Source organism: Bos javanicus, chromosome 9 (genome assembly GCF_032452875.1).
Source record: "Bos javanicus breed banteng chromosome 9, ARS-OSU_banteng_1.0, whole genome shotgun sequence".
In the NCBI taxonomy this organism is placed as follows: domain Eukaryota; kingdom Metazoa; phylum Chordata; class Mammalia; order Artiodactyla; family Bovidae; genus Bos; species Bos javanicus.
The window spans coordinates 49,919,021-49,938,849 of NC_083876.1; the positions used below are offsets into that span (position 1 = coordinate 49,919,021).

General features: G+C 40.6%; 1 protein-coding gene across 1 annotated transcript in view; it reads left to right on the top strand.

Annotated features, from left to right (window-relative positions):
• The first annotated feature begins 999 nt into the window (after nucleotides 1–999).
• The window catches only part of MCHR2 (melanin concentrating hormone receptor 2), a 38,811-nt gene continuing 19,981 nt past the window's right edge, over nucleotides 1,000–19,829 (top strand). The window contains 4 exon segments of the mRNA XM_061428630.1: nucleotides 1,000–1,105; nucleotides 3,910–4,184; nucleotides 6,989–7,066; nucleotides 15,927–16,098. Coding sequence (XP_061284614.1) covers nucleotides 1,000–1,105; nucleotides 3,910–4,184; nucleotides 6,989–7,066; nucleotides 15,927–16,098 — 631 coding nt within the window.

Consider the following 19,829-nt stretch of genomic DNA (forward strand, 5'->3'; position numbering starts at 1 on the left):
GAGTTACTAGCGGTTCTTTTTGTGGTTTGGTTTTGTTTGCTTTGTTGTTGGTTTTATTTTTGTTGGTGGTGGTGGTTTGGTGTTTTTGTTTGGCTCTTTTTTGGAGATTTAAACTGGTTAAGCCAAAGTTCCTAAAAAGGGACTAACTCCTTGGAGACATTGTAAATTTCTTCTTTCCTCCTCCCCTCCCTCCTTCCTTCTCTTTAATCCCCTGGGACATCAGCAAACATTTGTAGAAATAAAAACAATCTCGGATTGCTGTTCCTTCACACTTTAGCTGAAAACATCCAGAAATGTTCACAGGAACTTGTGTGACTATCAGAGTGACTGATAACAACACAAGCTCCGCGAGAGCAGAGATGTTTTAATATTTTATTCGCTACAGCCTCCCAAGCTCCTAGACGGGCGCCAAGCACACAGCAGGCGCTCAATAAAGATGCTCTGATTGGATGAAGCCAACTTTAAGTGGCAAGTGTGAGCCGGTCCTCTGGGACTCCGGGCCGCTTCTTGATCCTGACACTCCCTTTAGAAATGGAGACGGGGTGGGCTCCCTACCTGTTTTAGACCATGCTCTGGGTTCCAGAACCTCCCTCTCCTCCCCACCTCTCCGCAGCTGGAAGCAGCTGCGCGCGGTCTGGCCACCAGAGCTTGTCTGGTAGGACTCCAGTCTCGCAGAGAAGAAGGGCGTTCGAGGGGAGGACAGAGAGCACTCAGGTTTCCGCAGGGCCGGAGCTCCACGGCCGGGGCGGCAGCACTGGGCCGGCCGGGGGGCTCGGAGCCCGCGCGGGGGACCGAAAGGCCGGCCTCCACCCGCCGCTCCTCCCGGGGGCGGGTTGACCGACAGGTGTCGCATTGCACTGAGCATTTTCTCTCCACCCTCAAGGTATAGAGTGGGCTTCTGCGGAGGCGCCGGCGGGACAGAGCGGAGAAGGGCGGGTGGCCAGTGGGTTTCATACACAACAAAGGAAATGGATACACAGATGGGAAAAGAAAGGCAGAATGGCTTTCAGAGAAGCAGCAGCCGCAGCTCAGAAAGCTGGAGCGCGCGGAGCTCACGCATCCGGCGTATTTCCGAGAGGAAAAATGCTGAATCAGAACCGCGAAGGCAAGGCATGCATCGCTGGGTTATGCTTCCCTAATCAGGGGTGCAGGATGCCTTTTTTAAACTAAAAAAGCCAGAGTTCCTCACCCAAGTTGATGCCCTCGGCCCCTCAGCCCACACCGTGTTTGCGCCTCTGGTCTCTTGGTTAACCTTGCATTACTCATCTGTCACATGGCGCGTGCAAGGTTGTCAGAACTCTGCCCATGCCCTTAGGAAGTTAGTAGCTGTCAGGGAACCGCAGAGAGCGGGGAGAAGGGAATGTGGGCTTTTGCACATCAGCCCAGAGCTTCTCAGAGTCCTTGAGAAATTCTTTCTAAAAGTTCTTTCTTTAGCAATGAGAGAGAAACGCACTCTCTTAAACTTCTTAGCAAGGTTTTGCCCCAAAGTTTTATATCTTTATTTGTAGTGGAATCTTATTAAAAGGCCCCTGAAGCTACTACTAAAAGAAACAGGCATAAACGTGCAATTGTCTTTATTTCCTGTATGCACAGAAATTTCACAGAACTTAGCTCAGTACAAATGTGGGGGCCAGGTGTTTTCAATGAATGTTTTCTAATTTTTCTAATGTTGCATTTTCTATTTAACCTGTTTCCTAATATAATTTCTGGGTAGAGATGTGGAAAGAGGGTACAACCTAACTGGCATGACAGGATGGGGAGCCCACTATTTGTTTTTCATTTGGATCATGACATCCGTTTTTTTTTTAATTTATTTTAATTAGAGGCTAATTACTTTACAATATTGTATTGGTTTTGCCATACATCAACATGAATCCACCACGGGTGTACACATGTTCCCAATCCTGAACTCCCCTCCCACCTCCCTCCCCATACCATCCCTCTGGGTCATCCCAGTGCACCAGCCCCAAGCATCCTGTATCCTGCATCAAACCTGGACTGGCGATTCATTTCTTACATGATAGTATACATGTTACAATGCCATTCTCCCAAATCATCCCCTCCCTCCCTTTCCCACAGAGTCCAAAAGACTGTTCTATACATCTGTGTCTCTTTTGCTGTCTCGCATACAGGGTTATCATTACCATCTTTCTAAATTCCATATATATGTGTTAGTATACTGTATTGGTGTTTTTCTTTCTGGCTTACTTCACTCTGTATAATCAGCTCCAGTTTCAACCACCTCTGTTTTATGTCACCTTTGAATCGGCCTTTTGCAGAGCAGACATGCCCTCATCTATTGCCTCGTGGCTATGACAAGATAGTTACAAGGTCAGGATTGCTTGACTCCTAGCCTAGCACAGCTTGTTAAACTGCACAGAGTAATATATTCCAATAAAAGAGCTTGGGGAATAAAGAAGCATCAGTGTACAGCCCACCCACCAGAAATATTAATGTTGATTGCTAAACAGAAATTGAGATTGAGTAGGAAAACCATCAGGCACTTTAAAGAGGAACCTGGTACAGTCCTATGAGTCCAAGATGCTACGAGGGAACAAATTCCATGTTTAGTGTCAGCCTGCTTTCCTCAAACCCCCCAGAAGTGGATTTGGGGAGAGGATTACTGCAATCTAGTGATAAGTCTAGCATCTCATTAGAGTTGAGCCTGTACCTCTTAACACAAGTGATGGGCTAAATGTGTAAGGTGCAGCAATTGTTCCACCAGACATCAAATTTCCCAGTTAACTAGATTGGCCCCAGAGTATAATATGGGGGTTCCCTCTACAGAACCTTTGAAAGCCCACTAGATCCAGTGCTCAGGGCAGTGTCTGGTCAGAGGCCCTAGGTGCCCTGGGAAGGAGAGTCGCAGCTTCCAGTCCACAAAGGACAAACGATGGGACATGCCCCAAAGACACTGGGACTCTTCTACCTGTTACCATGACACTCCCTCCTGCATGCCACCTGGAAGGAAGCAAGGCTTTCACTTACCTCGCGTCCCACACTCACCCACCCCCAATCCCCTCTGCATTTATTTTTAACATTCTGATCCTCAGAAGTGAAATGAAATAAATACAGGTAGGGGAAATTGGAGAGAGCAGGAAATGGGGAAAGAGGGAGGAAGACTTGTTCATGCCTCAGGCCTAAGGAAAAGAAAGAACTTTTGACAAGAGCCTACTCTGCTTTAAGCAATGTTTGGGTGCTTCATTGTATTAAACCCCCATGAGTGCGATGATAGAGAGTATCATTCTCCCACTTCACCAATGGGGAAACCACGGGTGGGAAAAATGAGGCTCAGAGAGGTTGGTGACTACTTGAAGTCACACAGTTAGAAAGTGACAGGGTTCAGATTAGGCCCTAGACTGTCAGATTCCTCCAGGAAGGTAGCATGCTTGACCTGTGAGGGTGGAGGAGGAAAGCCCGCGTGCCTCTGTCCTCTCTGTATGTCTAGCTCCTGGCTACCCTGAAGAGGGGTAACTTGGAATAAAATGATCAAAAGCTGTGCCCCAGGGATATAAAGAGATACCTGGGTCTCTTACAGAAGTGCTGGGCCTCACAGATGGTCTGCTCCCCTTCTCTCCCCGTCCTCTGTCTCCATGTCTACACTCTCTCATTCCTCTGACCCCAAACTAGGGGTCAAATGCTAGGGAACCCCAAATGCTAGGGTTCCAGAACCACTGACAGGTATCCTTTTTCTCCCTGGGTACCACCTTTTCACACCATACCTGGGTTTCTTCTTTCTATCCCATGCTAACAGAATCGGGGATGTTATAAAGATCCCTTGACCAGTCCTGGTGTCTGAGTGATTTCCTGGGTCCAGCAAAGGGACCAAGTTTCCAGAGCCTTGAAGACAAGGGCTAACACCCCAAAATACGGACTCATTTTTCCACTCTACCTTCATTGGCTGAGCAGCTGCCAAGAACAAAGGCCACATCTCCCGATACTTGGCAAACAAATGCAGTATTGTCTCACGAATCGATTGCTTCTCTGAGGTGCCCACCAGTGTTTTGGGGGAGAAGCTTCGAGAACAAGTTGAGGCGCAGCTGTCCTTCCATGAGACTGGAGAGATTCCCCGAAAGAATCTGGATGTCATGAAGGAGGCAATGGTTCAGGCAGAGGAAGTGGCTGCTGAGATTACTAGGAAGCTTGAGAAACAGGAGAAGAAACGCCTGAAGAAGTTTGAAAAGGCTGGCTGCAATTGCCCTGGCTTCTTCAGAAAATAGTAGTGCCCCGGAGGAGAGTGAGGAGACAAGTGAAAGACTCAAAAAGAAGAAAAAGTAAAAGCCCCAAGAGGCTCCTCAGGAGAATGGAATGAAAGACCCATCTGTCTCTTTTTCCAAACCCAAGAAAAAGAAATCTTTTTCCAAGGAAGAGCTAGTTAGTAGTGATCTTGAAGAGACAGCTTGCACTGGAAGTCTTCCCAAGAGGAAGAAATCTTTTCCCAAAGAAGAACCAGTTAGTGACCCTAATGAGTCAGAAAACAAAAGGTCCCCAAGGAAAAGCAGAAAGTGTCTTCCAAGGAGGAGCCACTCAACAGTGGACCTGAAGAGGCTACTGCCCCCAAGAGCAGCAGCTCCAAGAAAAAGAAAAAGCTCTGAAAGTTATCCCAGGAAAGTTAGAATGGACATCTTCCTAGTGGGGCATAACTTAAGGAGGTATTCCCTATCCCATCCCCTAAAGCCCAGTAAAAATTAAAAAAAAAAAAAAAGATCCCTTGAAATATAGCAGCAGATGCACATCTAAGGCCCAAACTAAGCATGTCTTCAAGGTCTGCAGAGTGTAGGGATTCCCCTGCCTAGGTTGGGAAGCCTGAGAGGGTAGATGACTGGAGACGCTTAGGCAGACTCGGGGGTCTCTCTCTTTGGAAAGGGCAGAAGGAAATGGAAAGGGAGGAGATGGAGAGGGAGAGAGAGAATGATTCTGATGCAGGGAAGACTTTATAGAGAAGTTTTTAAAAATTGGATTCAATTGTGTAAAAATTAATGTTGACACAGTGACAGTCTTTTACAAATTTCCTGTGACTTAGAGCTAATTACCATGCATCACAGTAACAGCTGTATTTCATTAAATTTCAGAATAACTTGGGTACATCTTATTTAATTAATAAAGCTCTTAACTCTTTCTGTATATTCAAGTGAAATAGCTGGATCACAGATCCAAGTATTTGGCATGATAACTGATTGCAATAAACACACACACAAACATACATACAAATATACCCATGCACTTCCATACAAAAGCAACCTGTTTCAGTGTGCCCTGCCCAGCCCTGACAATCAGATGTTCCCAGGTAAGGTGACCTCTCCTTAGCATGAGAACGGTTCAGATTTAGTAGAGGATGATGGAGTATACTGACCTTCCTTTGGTCCATCTCACTCACCCGTGTGGGAGAGTTTGTGGTACTGAGGAAACTCATACACCTGGAAACTAGTATTTAACAAAGCTCCACAGTTGATTGAATAAAGCTTGCCAGTGTGCTTTTAGAATGCTTACTTTCTCATTAATTTATAGACAAACAATAAAACATAATAATCAGTATATAAATTGAAATTATCAAATTAATCAAAATATGTACCAAACATAGCCACTATATTCATATGAGACTATTTAACGCTAGCAGATTTTCAGCAACAGACTCTCTTCTTAAAATAAAAAGCTTATAGATTAGGTAGGCAAAGAGTCAAGTGATTAAAAAATGTATATATATATATTTTTTTTTACAATATATTATTTTATTTTATTTTTTATTTTTTTATTTTATTTTTAAACTTTATATAATTGTATTAGTTTTGCCAAATATCAAAATGAATCCGCCACAGGTATACATGTGTTCCCCATCCTAGACCCTCCTCCCTCCCTCCCCATACCATCCCTCTGGGTTGTCCCAGTGCACTAGCCCGAAGCATCCAGTATCGTGCATCGAACCTGGACTGGCATCTCGTTTCTTACATGATATTTTACGTGTTTCAATGTCATTCTCCCAAATCATCCCACCCTCTCCCTCTCCCACAGAGTCCAAAAGACTGCTCTATACATCAGTGTCTCTTTTGCTGTCTCGTACACAGGGTTATTGTTACCATCTTTCTAAATTCCATATATATGCATTAGTATACTGTATTGATGTTTTTCCTTCTGGCTTACTTCACTCTGTATAATAGGCTCCAGTTTCATCCACCTCATTAGAACTGATTCAAATGTATTCTTTTTAATGGCTGAGTAATACTCCATTGTGTATATGTACCACTGCTTTCTTATCCATTCATCTGCTGATGGACATCTAGGTTGCTTCCATGTCCTGGCTATTATAAACAGTGCTGTGATGAACATTGGGGTACACGTGTCTCTTTCCCTTCTGGTTTCCTCAGTGTGTATGCCCAGCAGTGGGATTGCTGGATCATAAGGCAGTTCTATTTCCAGTTTTTTAAGGAATCTCCACACTGTTCTCCATAGTGGCTGTACTAGTTTGCATTCCCACCAACAGTGTAAGAGGGTTCCCTTTTCTCCACACCCTCTCCAGCATTTATTACTTGTAGACTTTTGGATCGCAGCCATTCTGACTGGTGTGAAATGGTACCTCATAGTGGTTTTGATTTGCATTTCTCTGATAATGAGTGATGTTGAGCATCTTTTCGTGTGTTTGTTAGCCATCTGTATGTCTTCTTTGGAGAAATGTCTATTTAGTTCTTTGGCCCATTTTTTGATTGGGTCATTTATTTTTCTGGAGTTGAGCTGTAGGAGTTGCTTGTATATTTTTGAGATTAGTTGTTTGTCAGTTGCTTCATTTGCTATTATTTTCTCCCATTCTGAAGGCTGTCTTTTCACCTTGCTAATAGTTTCCTTTGATGTGCAGAAGCTTTTAAGGTTAATTAGGTCCCATTTGTTTATTTTTGCTTTTATTTCCAATATTCTGGAAATATATTTTTTAATTTAACTGTTTTTGCCAAGAAGGAATATAAATTTTTCAGAAATTTTCTTCTTTAATCTTATTTAGGATTATACCCCATATAATCCTTTAAAAGCATATGAAATAAGAGATAAACTGAGGCAAGCTAAAAAGGATATGAGATGGGTTAGAATTATACTAATGAAATTTTAAATTAATAGCAATATAAATAATTATTGTGTGTTATCAAGGACATTTTCTCTAATCAGCATTCTAAGGCAGCTCTGTCCAACAGAAAAATGAGCAACCAAGGCAAACCACATATGTAATTATAAATTTTCTAGGAGCCACATTTAGAAAGCCAAAACGAACAGGTAAGATTAATTTTAATAATATATTTTATTTAATCACTATATAAAAATGATCATTTCCATATGTAGTCAACATAAACTTGTAATTAAGGCACTGATTTATTTTTTTATATTTAGTCAAATTCAAAATGTTGTGTATAGTCTATATTTACAGTGCATCTCAATTCAGACAAGCCATTTTTCATGTGTTCAATAAGCCACATGTAGCTAGTGGCTGCTGAGGTGCTAGGGAAAGGTCAATTTCACATGCATACTGTGCTACTATATTAGGTGATAGGGAAAAAATGATGAAGAAAACATGACTCCTGTCCTCAGTGAAGGCAATGTGTAGGAAGTCTTTTGAGCTAGGAATCTTCCTAGGGGGTCCAGGACTATTAGCCTATATGTACCTTTCTCCAAATTAGAGATTCTCTCCTTCCCCAAGTCACTTCACTCCCATCTGTCAGAAAATGAATATAATATGCTGGTTCTATTAAAATAAGATACTCTACTACCACCGGTCAAAAAATGTTTTTATAAATATATAAACCTATGATGACTACAAAGTAAATGAAACACCCTCCCCTCGACGTAGGGCTTCCCTGGTAGCTCAGACAGTATAGAATCACCTGCCATGCCAGAGACCTGGGTTTAATCACTGGATTGGGAAGATCCCCTGGAGGAGGAAATGGCAATCCACTCCAGTATTCTTGCCTGGAGAATTCCATGAACAGAGGAGCCTGGTGGGCTACACTCCATGGGGTCGCAAAGAGTCAGACATGGCTGAGAAACACTACAACACTACAACAAAACATGACTCCTGTCCTCAATGAAGGCAACATATAGGAAGTCTTTTGAGCTAGGAATCTTCCAAGGGGGTCCAGGACTATTAGCCTACATGTACCTTTCTCCAAATTAGAGACTCTCTCCTTCCCCAAGTCACTTCACTCCCATCTGTCAAAAAATTATCTAAGTCTCAGTTTCCCCCATACTTTGAGATAGGTACTGTTCTTATTACTCTTTTACCAAGGGGGAAACTGAGGCTTAGATTCCTCAACCGAAGTTACACGTTGCAAGTGGCAGAACGCAGTACAATTTATATAACCATAAACCCTTAAATATTAGGATGTAACTCCAGGAAGAAGAAATCTTATTGGTTTTGTTCTTTGCTATAGACACTGTAATGTAATGAGTGAATGGATGACTTAAATTTGAACATACCTAATCATTAAAATAGAGATTGCCCAAACACAGGTTCAGTAGAATTGGAGGAGATGAGTGAATGAGGTGAAAAATAATGAGATCTCCCAGTTAGTTGGGCCACAACTTAGAGAGAAAATCTACACCCTGGACCTCATAGGTATGTGTGCATGTGTATATGGATGGGGTGGAGGCAGGTATATACAATTGTTTTATTTTGTGCTTTGTGGCTATTGAAGCATTCTTAATGATTTTATGACTTGTTAGCAGCAGATTTTTTTCCCCCAGCTGATTTTTTTCTGATATTTAACTTGAAAATAGTAACAGGTAGCCATAAACCTGGTTCATTAGATTCATGACTATGGTTACTGAAAAATAGTTGAGGATTATTATTTCAGGATTTATTTCTAAAAATAATCAAAATTGTGTGAAACTGTCATTCAGATGTAAATAACCTCATCATCTGTTCTTCTGATTTATTCTCCACATCATGCTCCTCTTTGCCATGTACATATTCTTATCACTTTTCAGACTTCTTAACACTTTCTTTTTTCTTTAAAAAAGTCTAATTTCCTTGAAACTCATTCCTCCTTTTGCTTGTCCTAGTCATCATGAATAAATTGTGTATGTATGAAGGTGTCAGTGTATATAGATGAACGATGTGTATCAGAATACATTAAACTGACACTGTCAGTCTTCTTTTAACACCAACCTCACAAGCATAAATTTCCTTTTTTTTTTTTTTAAGAAAAAAAAAATCTTCTTACAAAATGACATTCTCAACTACTTAAGACCAGTTTTCTGGGGTTATATTCCAAGTCAGTATCAAAACTTGCAATTTAATAAATGAGAAAATTTTCTACCCAGAAAAGTTTCAAGGGAAAGTATTGATTACCTGGGTGGATGGAGTCACTCCAGAGGTACCACGTGAAGAAAGACAAGGATAGTGCAGGGTGTTTCCTGCAAAACAGTTTTTATTAAGTTAGTCTTATTTAAGCATTGACTTTTTTTTTTTTTTTTTTTTTTTAGTTGCACCATGTAGCATGCAGGATCTTAGTTCCCTGACAGGGGATAGGACCCAAGTCCCTTGCGGTGGAAACATGGAGTCTTAGCCACTGGACTGCCAGGGAATTCCTTAAGCATTGGCTTTTGTTGTAATATTAGAGGGAGCTGACCTGGATAAAAATGGCCCTTAGATATAATGAAATCATATTTAACAATTGAGACACTGTTTATATAAAAAGGTCTTTAAAATAACCTCTTGAGTAAATATTAATAATATTTAAAATATGAACAATTTAAAAATAATGCTTAAAAGTTTTTAACAGCTAATATTTACCAGCCATCAGTGAATTCATATTTTCTTCCTATATATTTAACTAATGAGTAGTGTCTATTAAGGACAGGAATATAAGTATATGTTACTTTGTGAACCTTGTGAAACACTAAATATTACTGGACACTAGCTTTTCATGTTTGGCTGTCATATAACTGGGGGGCAAGCAGGCCACCACCTGCAATAGCTAACAAGACAAGATGAAGAACAAGGGGATTATTTTCCTTGACATGAATTTATTATTCAACTGATGCATTTCTGAAGTTTGAAATTAAGTGAATTGATCAAGTAACAAATTTCTTAAAAATATGACGCATTCACAAAATTTTACTTAGAATTTTCACAAATGCATCAATTTGCCTTTACTTAGAATTCTAACATTTACAGCAGATGCTAAGTATTGGGTTTTGATTGACAACAGGAAAACAGTCACAGCCAAGATACCAGGGCTTTTACTCTGTCAGATTTTTACTGATATGAGTGAAAATTTTAGATGAAAGGTTGGAGTTTACTTTCAGAGCTCTTTCTACACATAGTATTATTTCATAGATAACTTCCTTCCCCACTCTCTGAAGTCCCTGTCTTCCTCAGAGAAGCTGAGAGCTGGGAGATAAAATAAAGCAAGAGGTACAGAGAGATAGAAGGGTGAAGATGAAGAGATTTGCGTTGAGATTTAAATAGCCCAGGAGTTGTCACTAACATTTTTAACATTTGTTAAATGTTTTAAAAAATTAATGTATAGACATATACATTACACTCCCAAATTTTAGATGTGAGACTGTTAGTCTTGGAAACACACAGTGTGAATGTTGGCTAAAACTTGGGGAGTTACATTCCTGTAGATTCTATTTGGAGGAGAGATATTGAAATACATAAATGATTTGGGAGATGATGGATATGCTATACATAATTCATTGGAAAAAGTTTGCATATGTCTTAAACTTAAATCACTGTTTCCAAAAGTACATATGTTTGCCAAGCCTATTAATTTCAATATATAATCCATATTTTCTTTTTTAACTTTGTGAAAATGCTAAAAAGAAGTTGTCATAAAAGTTAAATTTTCACCTCTTATCTTGAACGCTAGATTTCTGTGTATCTCCTCAAATCACTCTTAAACATCATATTTTTTCATGACCTAATAACAGAATGAAAACTGAAATAAACTAATCATCTAGACTTTTTCAAATAGCCACGTTTGTTGTTTTAAAGACAACATGAGGTCACTGAGTGTGATTGTTTTTCTGCATGATATTTTTCAGAGTTCAGTCAGTCATATATAACTGTTTTGCCTGAAAATACTTCTTTTGCTAAGTTTTTGCATATATTTAGGCATCAAATTTCAGCATAACAAAAGCATAAAGTTAACATTTATATTAGCTGATTTTTAAAGTTTGAAGTAACTGAATAGAAAAGTGGGAAAATTAAGATGAAAATAGGTACTAACATTAAAAAAGAAGAATGAACATAAATTTAGGTTATTGCCTTGAAACTACATGGTCGATGTCAGACTGCTTTGTAAAAACTATTTTTTACTATCAATATTACCTGCAGAGCCATATATAAAACCCTCTCTTTAGCGGTGATCATCAATCTGACTTTTCCAGTTATCACTTCTTTGCTTTTCTTTATATTTTTACTGTTATTATATGCATCTGTGGAAAATTATTAAAGAGATGGGAATACCAGATCACCTGACCTGCCTCCTAAGAAACGTGTATGCAGGTCAAGAAGCAACAGTTAGAACTGGACATGGAACAACAGACTGGTTCCAAATCAGGAAAGGAGTACATCAAGGCTATATGTGGTCATCCTGCTTATTTAACTTATATGCAGAGTACATCATGAGAAACACTGGGCTGGAAGAAGCACAAGTTGGAATCAAGACTTCTGGGAGAAATATCAATAATCTCAGATATGCAGATGACACCACCCTTATGGCAGAAAGCAAAGAGGAATTGAAGAGCCTCTTGACAAAGGTGAAAGAAGAGAGTGTAAAAGCTGGCTTAAAACTTGACATTCAGAAAACTAAGATCATGGCATCCTGTTGCATCACTTCATGGCGAATAGATGGGGAAACAGTGACAGACTTTATTTTCTTGGGCTCCAAAATCACAGCAGATGGCAATTATAGCCACGAAATTAAAAGTCGCCTGCTCCTTGGAAGAAAATCTATGACCAACCTAGACAGCATATTAAAAAGCAGAGACAACACTTTGCCAACAAAAGTCCATATAGTCAAAGCTACGGTTTTTCCAGTAGTCATGTAAGGATGTGAAAGTTGGGTCATAAAGAAGGCTAAGCACCAAAGAATTGATGCTTTTAAACTGTGGTGTTGGAGAAGACTCTTGAGAGTCCCTTTGACTGCAAGGAGATCCAACCAGTCTATCCTAAAGGAAATCAGTCCTGAATTTTCATTGGAAGGAGTGATGCTGAAGCTGAAGCTCCAATAGTTTGGCCACCTGATATGAAGAGCCAACTCATTGAAAAAGACTCTGATGTTGGGAAAGATTGAAGGCAGGAGGAGAAGGGGACAACAGAGGACAAGATGGTTGGATGGCATCACCGACTCTCTGGATATGGGTTTGAGCAAACTTCCGGAGATGGCAAAGGACAGGGAGGCCTGGCGTGCTGCAGTCTATGGGGTCACAAAGAGCTGGACATGACTGAGCAACTGAACAACAACAAATATGTATCCCTAATAATACTATAAAGAAAGCTGAGCGCTGAAGAATTGATGCTTTTGAACTGTGGTGTTGGAGAAGACTCTTGAGAGTCCCTTGGACTGCAAGGAGACCCAACCAGTCCATCCTAAAGGAGATCAGTCCTGGGTGTTCATTGGAGGGACTGATGTTGAAGCTGAAACTCCAATACTTTGGCCACCTGATGCAAAGAGCTGACTCATTTGAAAAGACCCTGATGCTGGGAAAGATTGAGGGCAGGAGGAGAAGGGGGACGACAGAGGATGAGATGGTTGGATGGCATCACCGACTCAATGGACATGGATTTGGGTGAACTCCAAGAGTTGGTGATGGACAGGGAGGCCTGGTGTGCTGCGGTTCATGGGGTCACAAAGAGTTGAACATGACTGAGCGACTGAATGGAACTGAACGATGTAGATTAGTTTTGCCTGTGTTTTAAAATTCTACCTAAATGGAATCATACTATATGAACTTTTGCTTTTCACCCAATCTTAAATTGTTAGATTCATTCATGTTATTGTGTCTGTATATATTGTATCTGTTATATATTGTATCAGTTCCCTTCTAGTGCTGTACAATATTTCATTATGTCAATTTATCACTTCTGGTAACCATCATTTTACTCTCTGTTTCTATAAGATCAGCATTTTTAGATTCCACTTGTAGATGAGAACATACAGTCTTTGTCCTTCCCATCTTATTTCACTTAGCACAATGCCCTTGAGGCTCATCCATGTTATCACAAAAGACAAGATTTCACTCTTTTTTATGGCTCAATATTATTCCTGTGTGTTTGTGTATCACATTTTCTTTTTCCTGTCAGTGCACACTGAGACTATCTCTATGTCTTGGCAAATGTAAATAATGCTACAATGAACATAGGAGTACACGTATCTTATGATACTGATGTATTCAGACCCTGATGCTGGGAGGGATTGGGGGCAGGAGGAGAAGGGGACCACAGAGGATGAGATGGCTGGATGGCATCGCTGACTCAATGGACATGAGTGTGGGTAAACTCCGGGAGTTGGTGATGGACAGGGAGGCCTGGCGTGCTGCGATTCACGGGGTCGCAAAGAGTCGGACACGACTGAGCAACTGAACTGACTGACTGAACTGATTCATTTCTTTCAGATGTATCCCAGGAGTGGTACATTAAAACTAGTAGTTCTAGTTTTTAATTTTTTGAGGAAAGTCCATTCTGATTTCCATAGTAGTTGCACTAATTTACATTCCTACAAATAGTGCAAAATGATTCACTTTTTTCCACATCTTTGACCCTTGTTCTTTTCTTTTTTTATAATGGCCATCCAAACAGATATGAGAAAATAACTCATTGTAGTTTGATTTGCATTTTCCTGACAGTTTTGTTGACATCTTGTCATATACCTGTTGGCCATTTGTCTGTCTCCTTCGGAAAAAAATGTCTATTCAACTCCTTTGTGCTTAGTCGCTCAGTCGTGTCTGACTGTTTGCAACCCCATGGACTGTAGTGCATCAGGCTCCTCTGTCCATGGGGATTCTCCACGCAAGAATACTGGAGTAGTTTGACATGCCCTCCTCCAGGGGATCTTCCCAACCCAGGGATCAAACCCAGGTCTCCCACATTGGAGGCAGATTCTTTACCATCCGAGCCAACTAGATTGCTTGTATTTTGCTAGTGAGTTGTATAAGTTCCTTATGTATTTTGGATATAAATCACTTATCAGATGGCTGGTTTGAAAATATTTTCTCCCATTCAGTAGGTTATCTTTTGATTTTGCTGATTATTTCTTTTGTTGTACAGACTCTTTTTACTTTGATATAGCCCCATTTGTTTATTTTTGCATTTGTTCCTTCATTTTGACGTCATGTCCAAAAAATCATAGCCCAGACAAGTGTCAATGGACATTTTCCCTGTGTTTTCTTCTTTTAGTTTTATAGTATGGTCTTACATTTAAGTCTTGAATGCATTTAAATCAGCATATAAGCAATGCTTGTGTCTTTGCATGCTTGCTGGTCATTGCCCTCAAAAATATTTTGAGGATTTTCTGATACCTTAGGATACCTGTTTTTCCCTTTAAAAAGGATCTGCATTTCTATCTACCCGGTATCTAGGGGGCTTTGCAGACCTGGACCACCTAATATTAAGTTCAAGCCTTGAGAGTCCATGGCCTGCCCACTCATGGTCTAAATCTGCAAGGATTCTTCTGGAGCTTCCCAGTGAAATCTGCTTTTCTTTTCCTTCTCTCTCTCCTCTCCATTCCAAAGTCACCAAGGCAGCTCTCAGAGTTCCCAATGGTTGTGGAGGTAAGAAAGAAAAATGTAAATCAGGTTCATTCATAGCTAAGGACATTGCCCCTGGGGCTCCAGCTCAGAAGAAGGGTTCTTCTGCAAACTTCCCCACCTTCAATAGGCTGAGAGCCTTGACGTCCCTCTGGACAAAATACAGACATTCAACCAGAGCTCAAATTGTTGTGGCATTAAGCACCTTCTGGAGAAAGATAGCCTTGATGATTCAATATTCCTCTTACCTTGCAGTTACTGGATCTCATCTAAAAACTAGCCAAGGAGGGGCCACTAATTTTTCAGATCTTGAATATTTTTAAATTGCTGTGTACACACACACACACACCCATATATACATTTTGCTCATAATATTTTATTTCTTTCAGTGAGAGAGTTAATCTGAGTTAGTTTACTATTACCAGAAATAACACTTAGATGGCATTTTTTTAATGTCTTTTATCAAGATGGTTGACCAACCAAACAATTTCATGGCTCCATTGGTTTTGTTTGTTTACTTTTTATTTTCAGGTTGGTAGCTGGACATTTTTTCCGTGCCATAATTCTTCTTTGAACATGGTCCCCTGAATTACTACAACACTTCCCTTCCCACACTGTCCTTTACTGATCTAACTCTTCCCCATCCCTCAAGACAGGCCAGGAATCATCTTGGGAAGTCTTATCCCACTGCTTTTCTAAGCAATCAGAGTTGGAGTCTCCCATTCATTTTTATCAGAGATAAGAGAAGATATACTTAACAACCTAGGCACTGTGGGGGTTCTAGCCAATATGACTGACGTGCAAGTCAATAAGAACAGATGCCAGCTGTAAACAACCAGCACCAGTGTGTCCTGAGTAAATATTAGCTGTGACTGAAGCATGTACTACAATCAGGTGGAGAACACGTACACACTATCCTGGTATACTGTTCAATAATTTACTGTTTCCATATCTCCTCTGGTAATTCATCACATCATATGGACAGGAAGCAATCATACTCACCCTGGAATCTTATGTTGCATGAGTTCTTGGTGCAAAGAAAGCCCCAATAAATATTTGTGGAATTAACAAAAACTTATATGGAAGGAATTACCTCAAAATTTCATTAAATAAATCACATCCTATTCCTTCACAGCTTTAACTACTGGGGGTTCATGGACAATGAATTTATTTCACTCATCCTTTTGTAACAGGATGTTACATCCTGTTGTAACACCTCTGCTGAACTTTTGAACAAATCATGGAATGGAGAGTTTGCGTATCAAACCCTCAGCATGGTGGATACTGTCATCCTTCCTTCCATGGTTGGGATTCTCTGTTCAACAGGGCTGGTTGGCAACATCCTCATTGTATTCACTATAATAAGCTAAGGGTTTCTTTTTCGTTTCCATAATTAACTTCGTTCTATACTTCCTAAATGAATCCTTTCTCCCTTGTAGAATTTTTCCTAATGAAATCAGATTTTGGAAACATTTGTTTAAGATACTTAAAGAGGATCTATAGATATTTTCATCATGTAAATATTTTCATCAAGTAAATGCTGAGTCACAAATATCAAAATGAAGAAACCTAGGCCAATGCTGACTGCTGAGTCAGTCAGTTTTTAGAGCAGCACTTCTTATTCTTAGCCACACATTAGAACCATGATGGAGCTTTTAAAAATCCTAACACACAGTTTTTCCCCCAGACAAATTAACTCTGAATCTCAGGCAGCAGAGCCCAGGCAAGGATTGAAACTGTTTCAAGGCAACTATTTTATTTTCTGGCAATAAGAGTTGCCAGCCTAAGAGGCTGATCTGGTTTGGCTGGTAAGAGAGACTCTTCTGCACTCATTTGGGCAAGAGAGAGACTATCCCAATCACCCAAACATTCAAGCAGTCATGCATGGTGGGCTATTCCCTACAATACAGACCACCCGTGTGGGCCAAGCTGAGAGGCATCTGCCCCCTATCACCTCCTGCCTTTCTGTCACAATCCCCACCTAATTCAGCTAATTTCCTGCTTCCTCTCAAACCTACAGCATAAGGTTTAACTTGGAGCATGAAGAACAAGTTACAGTTGGCCCCCGATATCCATGGGCTCAGTATCTGCAGGTCCCACACCTGCAGATTCAAGCAATTTCAAAAATATCTTGAAAAAAATTCCAGAAAGTTCAAAAAAAGCAAAACTTGAATTGACCGTGCTCTGGCAGCTACTTCCATAGCATTTACATTGTATTTAATACTGTTTACATAGTATTTTCATAGCATTAGGTACTATAAGTAATCTAGAGATGATTCAATGTATTAGGGAGAATGTGTGTTGGTTATAAAGAACACGGCACCATTTTATGTGAGGGACTTGAGCATCTTTGGATGTTGGTATGGGGGGTCAGGGCAGTGGCTGTCCTAGAAATGATCCCTTGTGGATATAGAGGGACCACTGTACTTGCTCTCTACCAGCTTCAGAAAATGGATTTAGAGTTTGCATACACATGCCACATTATTACATGATTATCTTTGCTCTATTGATTATTTTCACATTTAAGTTTTACTTGTTTTAGTACATACAAGATGTTAAAACTTTTTTGTCCTGGTCTATGATCATGCTTATAGCCACCATTTTAAAAGATTTTTGTCCTCAGTTCAGTTCAGTTCAGTTCAGTCACTCAGTCATGTCCGACTCTTTGTGACCCCATGCACTGCAGCATGTCAGGCCTCCCTGTCCATCACCAACTCCCGGAGTTTACTCACGATCATGTCCATTGAGTCAGTGATGGCATACAACCATCTCATCCTCTGTTGTCCCCTTCTCCTCCTGCCTTCAATCTTTTTGTCCTTATTTATATATTATAAAACAATTTTAGGGCTTCCCTTGTGCCTCAGTGGTAAAGAATCCGCCTGCCAATGCAGGAGACATGGGTTCCAACCCCGGTTCGGGAAGATCACACAAGCTGTGGAGCAACTAAGCCCATGTGTCACAACTATCGAGCCTGTGCTCTAGAGCCCGGGAACCGCAAGGACTGAGCCCTTGTCCTGCGACTACAAACTGGAGAAGGAAATGGCAACCCCACTCCAGTATTCTTGCCTGAAGAATCCCATGAACAAAGGAGCCTGGAGAGTTACAGTCTATAGGGTCGCAAAGAGTCAGGCACAAGTGAAGGGACATAGTACACAGGCAGTGCACATGAAACAAATCATCAAAACTATCATTAAATCTACAAAGATGGTTGGATTTCCCATGTGCATGGAAGAATCCTCACAGGACCAACTGAAAACAAGAGCAGCCCTGGGGATGGTAATACGAATGACACTATCCCTAAGAAAGCCCATCACTAGTCACTTTCCCCATTCGGCTTCTTATCAGCCAGGCCACTTTCAAATTTTATTCTCATTATCTCTGTAGTTAAATATTGTATATCAATGGTATTTTTATACCATCCATAATTGAAGGTTTATTTGGTATACTGGAATTCTACTTCTAGTAAATTCAGGCATTCCTTATTGTGTCCTGTAAAACCATTTGTGAATATCAAGCATTTAAAATTATTTCTTAAGTTCTGGAAGCAGTTCAACTCAATATGTATTACTAAATACCTGCTGCATGCCCAGCACTTTTATAAGTGTTATGTAAATACCAAAGAAATATGGCAGCATCTGTCTCTAAAAGTTCACGATTTAGTGGAGGAGATAAGGTGCAAATACATGAAGCCATTTGAAAAAGAATACAAGGTATTAAGAACAATCAAATGGGAGGGGGAAAGATGGTTCAAATAATAAGTTCCAGGAAGGGAAAAGAAAGTAATCAAATAGTCTCAGAAAACTTTAAGGAGGCAATAGCATGGAGTAGAAAGTTAATAGTCAGAGGACTTTCCTGGTGGTACAGTGGATAAGAATCTGCCTGCCAATGCAGGGGACACGGGTTTGATCCCTGGTCCAGGAAGATTCCACCTGCCTCGAGGCAACTAAGCCCATGTACCACAACTACTGAACCACACTCTAGAGCCCACAAGCTCCAACCACCAAGCTGGTGCCCCACAACTACTGAAGCTCAGGAGCCCTAGAGCCCACGCTCTGCAACGAGAAGCCACTTTGAGTAGCCTGAGCACCACAATGAACAGTAGCCCCAACTCCCTGCAACTAGAGAAAATCTGGGCAAAGCAACAAAGACCCAGCACAGCCAAAAATAAGTAAATAAATAAAATTTTTTAAATGAAAGAAAGTTAATAGAGACCTGGGGTGGGGGTGCGGTTTCCAGCTCACTCTGTTTGCCAGTTGTACCTGACCACTTCTCCTTCCATCTTTCCTCATGCCCCTCAGAATTTCTGCCATCCTGTCCTAAAGATCTCCTGGTAGCTCAGCTGGTAAAGAATCCACCTGCAATGAGGGAGACCCCAGTTTGATTCCTGGGTTGGGAAGATCCATTGGAAAAAGGATAGGATACCCACTCCAGTATTCTTAGGCTTCCCTAGTTGCTCTGCTGGTAAAGAATCCACCTGCAATGAGGGAGACCTAGGTTCAATCCCTGGGTTTGGGAAGATCCCTTGGAGAAGGGAAAGGCTACCTACTCCACTATTCTGGTCTGGAGAATTCTATGGACTGAATAGTCCATGGGTATCACAGAGTCAGACATGACTGAGCAACTTTCACTCACTCCTAAGCATACAAATTCTGTGCCTCATGCCTCTGGAGCCTTGGTCCCACAGTTGAGAAACCAAACTCTTATAAGGTGTTAGTCCTCCAGAAATGGTTGCATTTTTACAGATAACTTTTATTTGCAAAGACTCGAGTGAAATTCAGGCCCCATGACAAGCAATTCAAGAAATATTTGGAGCCAGAGAAATTTCTTAGTCCCTCTCAAATTACACCAATAGACAATAGATCTGATTCCATCCACTCACATGGAGACCAACCTGGCAAAAAGAAGAAATTTGGAATGTGAACTCTTCTTAAAGTCAGTATTGAGCTGTAATTCCTAGAAACAGATTCTCAGTAAGTAAACTGCCATTAAACTGAAAAAAAAAAAAAAGGAAAGAAGGAAAACCTGAGCTGTCATCCTTACAAACTATTTGCAATGATTGTGAAAAATCTATTACTTCTTCATATCATCATTTTATA